Source organism: Poecilia latipinna, unplaced genomic scaffold (genome assembly GCF_001443285.1).
Source record: "Poecilia latipinna isolate Pla-1442-1.1 unplaced genomic scaffold, P_latipinna-1.0 Scaffold2485, whole genome shotgun sequence".
Taxonomy (NCBI): Eukaryota; Metazoa; Chordata; class Actinopteri; order Cyprinodontiformes; family Poeciliidae; genus Poecilia; species Poecilia latipinna.
Window position 1 is genome coordinate 1,976 of NW_015115101.1, and position 8,687 is coordinate 10,662.

The window sequence follows — 8,687 nt, forward strand, 5'->3', positions numbered from 1 at the left end:
GCATTATTATGTTATCATTCTTAACATAACAGGAAAAGACTGAATGAGTATGGATTGTTTGGAAGGGTTGACAAAGTTCTATCTGAAACCACAAGATTTCTACATCTATGTTTGCTGGACAGATGAGACCAAAGTAGAGATGTTTAGCCAAGATACACAGAAAAACAAAAACAGCCCAAACACCTTGTCCCAAATATCAAGCACGACGGAGGAGAGAGAATCATTTGGGATTGTCATACAGACATTGAATTTGGCTCGGTCTACTTTTTCCACATAGAGAACTTCTCCATTTTGGCTACAATGTGTTTCTGTATTCAGGTTAGAAATAAACACTTTGAGAACCTGCTGAAAACCAGATCGTCGTCTCCTCATACATAAAACTCTGCAGCTTCGTTTGACTGGCACTGCAGTTTGGGATCAGTTTGTTAGCATCTGCTCGTTCGGTGGACAAATGAAAAGTAATGGGAACAGAGTGCTTTGAGTAAAATGTTGCATCTGATGGAAGAAGCAGGACGTTGATGGTGAAGAGTAAACTCAAACCAAAGAACAATTTTCTTAAAAAAAAGCCACAAAGACAGTGAAATGCTGATACTCTAAGGGTCTATCAGTACCTTATACCCTGAACTACACAGAAACAAACATGCTCACCTGTAGCGTTGCTGCATCCCCACACCGCACGTCACATCACATGGAGACCATGCAGACCAGGCGGACCACTGGCAGGTCTCCAGACATCTAGAAGTGTCACAGGTGACCTGCCCTTCTCTGCACATGCTGACGTCAAATAAGCATTCCAACAAGCCACTCATTGTTATTCACAATAAAAAAAAATCTCTTTTTACACATGTTTTCCACGTTAATATTTGAAGATGTGTCTGTATCTCTCACCACGTGGTGCACTGATCTCTGCTGATCACCTGCCCAGGCTGCAGGGCTTCATCATCCCAGTGACAGACGCACTGGCTGGAGTTCACACATCGGCCATCCTGAAGGTACAGCCCATGAGGACAGCGGCAGCCTGGGGAAAGACACCATTTATGGCAAAAGTTTGCTCTGATCCAAAACAGCCTGAAGGGAATTCATTTCCCTCCTGTCCTGAGAATCACCAAAAGGTAAGATGGAAGGTGTTGCTGAGGGATCAGATGCATGTTTTTCCTTCTTTGACCTTTTAACCCTTCACAAAATCTGGCAGAAGAAAAATCTAATGTAACTGCTGGAAGAAAAACTCAGCTTTTGTTGTAAAAGCCATATGCAGCTCAAATTAAATGTGAAAAGCATGCTTCTGAGTCTTACCGATGACACATGTTGCAGAGCAGTTGCTGGTCATGCTGAGGTCTGAGCAGGTGGGAGGACAGGGATCAACCCGTCCAGCTCGGCAATCTTCTTCTTTCACCAGCACCATGCCGCTGACGCAGCCTGTTGGTCAGGTTGTTAATGGAGTTACAACAAACTCTGGTCAACTAAAGGAACAATCAAACCAATCCAGTTGGAAGGGTCTTAATTGTCTTAAGTTTGGAAGAAAAGTTCCACCTTTGAGAACAGGTGGTTGCGTTTGACCCTTACCTGTCTGTGTGCCTGTCTCGTTGGTGCAGGGCTGGATGTTACAGGTTTGGCTCTGTCGGGTCATGCCCTCACAGTCCCGCCCTCCGTTTTTAGGAGGAGGAGCTGAGCAGGTTCTGCTCCTCTGTCTAACTCCTCCTCCACACAGAGCATCACACTCTGACCACTCTGTCCATGCCGACCAGTGACCATGAACTGGGAAAAGGAACACAATATCGAGCAAACGGCTCCCCTAATAGGTGATGGATGTAGGCCTGCATACAGACCTGGACATGCTCGAGGGAAGCAGGCTCGACTGTCAAACTGAGCTCCACCACAGGATCCTCCAGGCAGGGCGTCTCTTAGAATGTCCCTCTGCCGGAACAAGGAGCCGAGACCACACGTCACACTGCAGCCACTCCAGGCTGTCCATGGGGACATTATGCAGTCCACTGCAGGACAGTAGAATAAAAGGTAAGAAATACACAAACCCCTTGATCACATGACCACTTTGGAAGAGCGTACATAACACCTACCACAGTCTTTTTCATCCGATCCATCGATACAGTCCCTCTGCAGGTCACACCTGCGATCCTTGTGAACGCACTCACTGCTGTCACAAGAGAACTGCTTTGGAGAGCAGGGTCTGGGCACCAGGGGGCGCCATGGAGTTACTGCTGGGCTGGTTGTTGTGCCTGAAGGGGCATGGTGAGGGACGACTGGCATTCAGCATGTACTGAAAACTTTGGAGCAGGATTCACTCAAACCAAGGCCTAAAGGGCCGGCGTCCTGCAACTTTTAGATGTGTCCCTGGTCCAACCAGCCTGGAATCGAAGCCATTCAGTCAGTGTTAGCCACACTTTCAATTTCTATACTTTGTTTGAAGCAGAGACTGCTGACATGTCCAGGGTGACCCCACCTCTCACCCGTTGACCACTGGAAAGAGGCACCAGCACCACTCATGACTGCACTAGGAATAAGCGTGTGTGATAATGGATGGATGAATAAATGAATGTACAGACAGGCGGATGGATGTTTGAAGCAGAGTAAAAACAAGGGTCAGATTTTGACCAGGCTAACGTCCAACACTCAAGAACCAAATGGCTGAATTACCCCCTCAGTATGCAGTCAAGTTCTCCAGAGTCCTTCTAATGGCCTCAATATCTGACTCTGGTGTGTTGAAGCAGAGACTTGTCAAAGTTGCAGGACCCCGGCCCTCGAGGCCTGGGCATAAAGACCCCTGGCTTTGGTGAATAAGAAAATAACGAGCAGTCTGTCATACCACAACGTTCTTCATCTGAACCATCTAAGCAATCCTTCCTTCCATCACACACTTGTGCAGAGTCCATACAGCCAAATGACCAGCACGTGAACTGGCCCTCCATGCAAAGCACTCTGGGCAAACCGGTGTCTGGTGTGCTTGTGATGACTGATGATGCTGTGAATCAACAGAATCTGCTGGTTATACTGTAACTGTGATTCCAGGGACATCACATGGGGAAATCATGTCCCACCTTCTGTGGTTTGAAGACCGGGTCTGCCAGGCTGCACTGAGGAAGTAAGATGGAGTCCAGGTTGGCCTGTTGTGACTCCTGCATATTGTAGGTGATAAGATGGTCTTGATTGTTTAGAACCAAACGAACACACAAGTAATTCAGCCGACACAAGAGAACCAGATAATCACAGTAACCTGAACTCGGCGGCTGAGATCTGGGAGTGACTGCAGGTGATGCCACACCAGGAAAGCCATCTTCAGACTTGGTAGTGTGTAGCCCAGGGCCGCCTGTTGTGTTGTCACCATGGATACCAGGTCTTCCAGTGTAGCTGGTCTGATTGCGGAGGCCTGGAAAGCCTCTGGTGGGAGCAGTTCCTGGAGAGGACAGAGGGAAAGTTTTAAGAGAGAGAACCATTCTGTCGTTAAATGCTAAATTTTGCGTAACTCTCACCACAGTTTGTCTCATCAGAGTAGTCCTTACAGTTTGGCTGACCGTCACAAAGCAAAGACACAGGGATGCACTCCTCACTGCCGTGGCATAGAAACTGGCCCGGCTTGCAGCGCTGCACTGTCCCAACCCCAGAGGGCGATGTGGTCACATACTCATCTGCATTTGTCAGGGAGACATTGTTTTTATGACTCTGTAAGGAACATCTAAAGCAGGGGTGTCAAACTCCAGTCCTCAAGGGCCGCTGTCCTGCAGTGTTTAGATGTGCCACAGGTAAAAAACAGTGGAATGAAATGGCNTANTNACCTCCTCCCTGTGTAGATCGGTTCTCCTGAGCCTTGCTAATGACCTAATTATTCTTTTCAGGTGTGGTGCAGCAGAGGCACATCTAAAAGTTGCAGGACAGAGGCCCTTGAGGACTGGAGTTTGACACCCCTGATCTAAAGCAATTTTATACTTAGAGACCTTTGCTAAGCTGCATAAATTACATATACTAATAAAAACTTATATTTGTATTCATCCCCTTTACTCCAACACGACTAAATATATTCCAGTGTCTTTATGAATCCTCTTCCTGTTTGCAAAACAAGGTTTTATCTCAAGAGGGTTGAATAGAAATGTACATCATACTTTTCAGATTATTGTTTTGAAAAAAATATTAAAAAGCGATGTATCGTTTCCACTTGATAACTATGGGCTAGTTTGTGTTGGTCTGATAAAATCTCAATAAAACCACTGAACATTGAGGCTTAAATGTGACAAAATGTCTTAAGGTTCAAATGGTCTTTTATACTTTTTCTCTTTAAATATTTTGTTCATCATGCTTTCATAGCGGTCTACGCTTGTTAAAGTCCTTTACCTCCTCTGCAGCCAAGAATCTCCACACGGAGGTAGAAGGTGTGCCTGAACTCCACAGGGATGATTCTGATGTACCGAGCTCTTACCAACCGGCCCAACCAGCGGGTCACGGGGGTCCTGCCCACCATCCGAACCTCAAACACCTAGAGGACAAAAATCACATGTAGTATTACACAAAACTTAGTCTGAGTTTTATCTCACTGATTTATAGGCTACATAGTATTAAACAACCAGCACCTTGGCAGGGCCGTCAAACTTTCCATTTGCTGTGAAATCTGAGAAGTGGGCGCTCTGGGGGGCAAAGGCCAGGCGGTATTTGGTGAGGTAGCCCCACATGCGCTCATTGCCCTGTGTCACCACTCCTGACACCCAAGTGGGCTCCAGGAAATCCACCTGAAAATATGGCTGGGGGTCCCCAGGTAGGGGGCTCCAGCCAGGCTCCATAACTGGACTGCAGGAAAGAGATAATAATACGCAATTTTGATCACTTGAATCCTCGTTTTCAAATTTTCACTTTATATAGGTGTCCATTGATAAATCTGCCCCGTTTTCCTTCATTTTGGGAGATTGGCGACCGACCAACACAAACAAATCTGATCATTTCCACTTATCTACGTACGCAGAGATCTGAAAATCAGTCACTGTCCCCTTGGCTCTGCAGTGACAGAAAGTTGACTGACACAAGGTCATATCTGCATGTAACTATAGTCACCCCACAGCCAATCGACCGAATCGGAATCGGCAAGACAGACTTTCTAAAGGTCAGTGACTGGCCAGAAAACTACAATCAGTGCACCCCCCATATTAAATGTCAACAACACCAGGAAACTACAAGCAAAGGTGAATGCCATCACCCACATGTTGGGGACGATGTTTAGTCTCCCGGCGTCAGCGGGGTTGTTCTCACGGTGAGAGGATGAGGACAGCTGGCCGTAGTGAATCCTCCCATCCTCCAGTCCAAGAGGAGAGGAGCAAAGGCCTGTGAGATGTGACGTTTATTAATGGGAGCACTGAAAAATTCAAGGCATTTAAAGACGTTCTTCAGAAAGCAGAAACTTACCGCGGTATCCTGGACCGCCGTCCTTTCCATAAATACATCCAGATTAGAAGATGTTAGTGTGAGCAACAAGGAACGAATAATAAACTAAAACAGCAGCAACATCTGTAATCTTTTGTCTTTTAAAGTTTGAAGCAGTGGCCGCATGATTGTCACAATGCTGTAAGTTTAATAACGAGGAGAAAATTTCACTTTTTTAAAGCTTATACAATTTCAAGACAGAACTGTTAACTGTGGGTTTTGATATTTGGTTTGCATTATACAGAGAATATAATACAATTAGTTTAGAACTCATGTTCAAATATTTTCCTTACAGTCAGTGATGCAGTAGAGAGAGTAACAGCAGCCATTGATGGGGTCTTCAGAGGAGAGGGGGTGGGTGTGTGTGGCCTGCAAGTGGGAAAATAAAATTACAATAAGGAATAACAGCGATTTTAGTGAACAAATATAAGCATCAGATTAAGACAGTACGCTCCTTACCTGTCTGACTGTGTAGTGATGTCATGTCGGTGGCATCCATTTTCATCCTCTCCTTTAGGACAGTCAAGGATACCATCACAGCGCCTGTCTGCCTCAATGCAACCCCCTGGTGGCAGGCAAGAGAAGTGACCAATGGGACAGCTGCGTGGACTGGTGGTTGTGGAGGAAGGTTGGGTGCCTGCAAAAGATGTTTTACACACACAACAGGAAACTGACCAAAACATGCAACGCTCTTTTGCTTAACTTACAAAAGAACTTTTGCAAAACTGAGATGGAAAAATAATGACATAATGTGAATTAAACCCAAAACGAACAATAAAAATATTCATTCACTGTCATCCACTTGGGCCTTGGAGATAAAGTTCATAACAGAACCTAAAACATTTACTTCCTTGCTTTTGCTTGAGAATGTCTTAAGATCCCTAAAACTGGACAGGTCTGAAAACCTCCAAAGGAAATCGACTTAATTTAAGTTTATCAAAAAAACACCAATTCTACTCCAAGCTGCCAGAAGACAACTGATCTCCTCACCTTGTTTCTAAATGTGTTTCCACACCGGATAGTCTGGTACTCGGTTCAATTAGGAACCAAAATCACCACATTTGTTACATGTTCACTGTCACACTGCACTGTGGTGCCTCTACGCTATGAACCATTGAAGCAACAATGGAGTAGAGTGAGATTTCAGCAGTTGTAGGATTTCTCTTTTGTCTCTAGCAAAAGACGATTTCTCAAGCATCACATGTAAAGAATACACCTCCAGCTTTTCCCAATACCAACGGAACACTCCACCTTTTTCTGGTTGACAGTGCATTATGGGAAATTATCTACACAAACTAATCGGAGCAGATAACTCACCACAGTACTTCTCATCTGACCCGTCCCCACAGTCATTGACTCCATCACAGACAACTCCCAGAGAGCCGGCCGGCACACAGCGACCGTTATCACACCGGAATTCTCTCTCTCTGCAGCCTTCACCCAGAGTGACTGGTGAAGGAGGGGTTGGGAAAGTTAACCTGGGGTAACCTTGAGAGGAGAAAAAGAGGAATGTTCTAGAAAGATGTGTCCATTTTCTTCAAGGTCAGAAAAACATGATTATCATCAATCTGCTGATCATCACCACAGCCCATGATCTCCAGCCGAAGGTAGATGCCATTCTGGAAGTCATGAGGCAACAGTCGAACAAACCGAGCCGACACTATCCTTTCCAGTCTACTCTCCACCACGCCTCGATCATCATGGTTACCGAGAAAAACCTGCAGTAGGAGCAGAGAAACATTGATTTGAAGAAGCTGTTTGAACTCCAATGAAGAGATCAAACAGATCTCTGACAGATCTGTTTGATCTGTCAGAGATCAAACAAAGTTGTTTGATCTCTGACCTTGGCTCTGGGTGGTGCATCAGAAGGAAGCTCCTTGTAAGTGTACCAACGTTTTCCATCATGGCTGAACTCGAGATAGAAGCTGGACACAAACGTGCCGAACACCCCACCTCCCTGGGTCAGCACGCCTAGAATCAGATCAGTCATCACATATTTTAATAAATGAACGAGGGATAATCACACAACAAAGCTCTTTGTTCACAGAATGAAACATAAGACACTGAATCAGCAGTTTCAATTTCAGTTGTTTGAAAGCACCTGTGGGAATCTTTACCAGTGATGTTGTAGGGTTTGAGGAGGTCGATCTGTATGTAGGGGCTTTGCGTGTTGACACTCTGTCCTTCGCGTCTCTTTTGTGGCAGGTCTTTATACTCCTCTGGCTCTGGACTCCAGCCCTGCATGTGAACGGCAAACAGAAAAGAACCGGTGTCGATTTTACAATTTGATCTGACGGTGAATAAAATGCCCACCATTTATGTTTTGTTACTCCAGGGGAGCTTCTTAAGACTTTTTAAGTAAAAGGTAGATTGGATTGATGATCCTGATCAGGTTAAGTGTCAGAACGCTAAGAATGTGTGAAGTACCTGGAGATCTCTATGGGGGTCCCACCCATGAAGACGTGCTGCGTCGGGTGGGTGGCCCTCCTGGTGGGATGAGGCAGTGAAACTAGACACTGGGAGGGTCTGGACACCCAGAGGAACCCAACACTCATCTTAACAGGAAGAATGAATTATTTAAATATACTGAATGTTAATGTACTGTAACATTTGCTGTACATAAACGAAGACACCAACCTCCAGGTGGAAATGGATATGTAGGTACTACAGGAGTAACATCCCTGGGTTTAGATGTCATAATGCCAGGAGTTTCTGTTACCATCGTTGTCCCATTTTCACCTACAGATCGTTAAAAACAAATTATGTTTCAGGGTCTAAAATCAAACAGCAAATGACGTAACGTTTGTTCTTCTCTCACACTGTTCATTATCCTGACATAGATGTTACATTTAAAAGTGGATTGTCTGTGAAGAATACATGCAGCCTGTGATGATTTATACAGTCCATGTGTGTTGGGATGAAAGGTGAATGTCTGAAAGTGTGAGTTTATGCTTTGCTTTCCTTGTACCACCAGGTTTCCTGGGTTGTTGCCGACATCTTATGTGTGAGTTTTATGTCAGTGAAACCATAAGAAATATTAAAAATGAGAAAAATGTATGTCCAATACTTATTTAACCACTGTAAATAAACTGGACCTAAATGAATAAAAAGAGACAGAACTATGTAGAACTGACCAATAAAATATCTATATTCTCCATTTAAAATAAATAAATATATATATATATATATATATATATATATATATATATATATATATATATATATATAAACTACCTAGACAGGAGCAACACCTGTTTCTCTCTCCCCTG

At 44.6% G+C, this 8,687-nt stretch overlaps 1 protein-coding gene across 1 annotated transcript in view; it reads right to left on the minus strand.

Moving 5' to 3' along the window:
• Positions 1–644: 644 nt before the first annotated feature.
• sspo (SCO-spondin) overlaps positions 645–8,687 on the minus strand; it is a 35,498-nt gene continuing 27,455 nt past the window's right edge. The window contains exons 43-64 of the mRNA XM_015019820.1: positions 8,056–8,157; positions 7,846–7,973; positions 7,536–7,656; positions 7,262–7,389; positions 6,995–7,136; positions 6,736–6,906; positions 5,878–6,055; positions 5,712–5,787; positions 5,401–5,422; positions 5,199–5,319; positions 4,578–4,791; positions 4,342–4,483; positions 3,486–3,641; positions 3,230–3,409; positions 3,054–3,131; positions 2,822–2,977; positions 2,076–2,234; positions 1,827–1,991; positions 1,564–1,755; positions 1,294–1,416; positions 889–1,018; positions 645–774 (exon numbers count right to left, since the gene is read on the minus strand). Of these exons, the coding sequence (XP_014875306.1) occupies positions 645–774; positions 889–1,018; positions 1,294–1,416; positions 1,564–1,755; positions 1,827–1,991; positions 2,076–2,234; positions 2,822–2,977; positions 3,054–3,131; positions 3,230–3,409; positions 3,486–3,641; positions 4,342–4,483; positions 4,578–4,791; positions 5,199–5,319; positions 5,401–5,422; positions 5,712–5,787; positions 5,878–6,055; positions 6,736–6,906; positions 6,995–7,136; positions 7,262–7,389; positions 7,536–7,656; positions 7,846–7,973; positions 8,056–8,157 (3,014 nt within the window). The remainder of the gene's footprint in view (positions 775–888; positions 1,019–1,293; positions 1,417–1,563; positions 1,756–1,826; positions 1,992–2,075; positions 2,235–2,821; positions 2,978–3,053; positions 3,132–3,229; positions 3,410–3,485; positions 3,642–4,341; positions 4,484–4,577; positions 4,792–5,198; positions 5,320–5,400; positions 5,423–5,711; positions 5,788–5,877; positions 6,056–6,735; positions 6,907–6,994; positions 7,137–7,261; positions 7,390–7,535; positions 7,657–7,845; positions 7,974–8,055; positions 8,158–8,687) is intronic.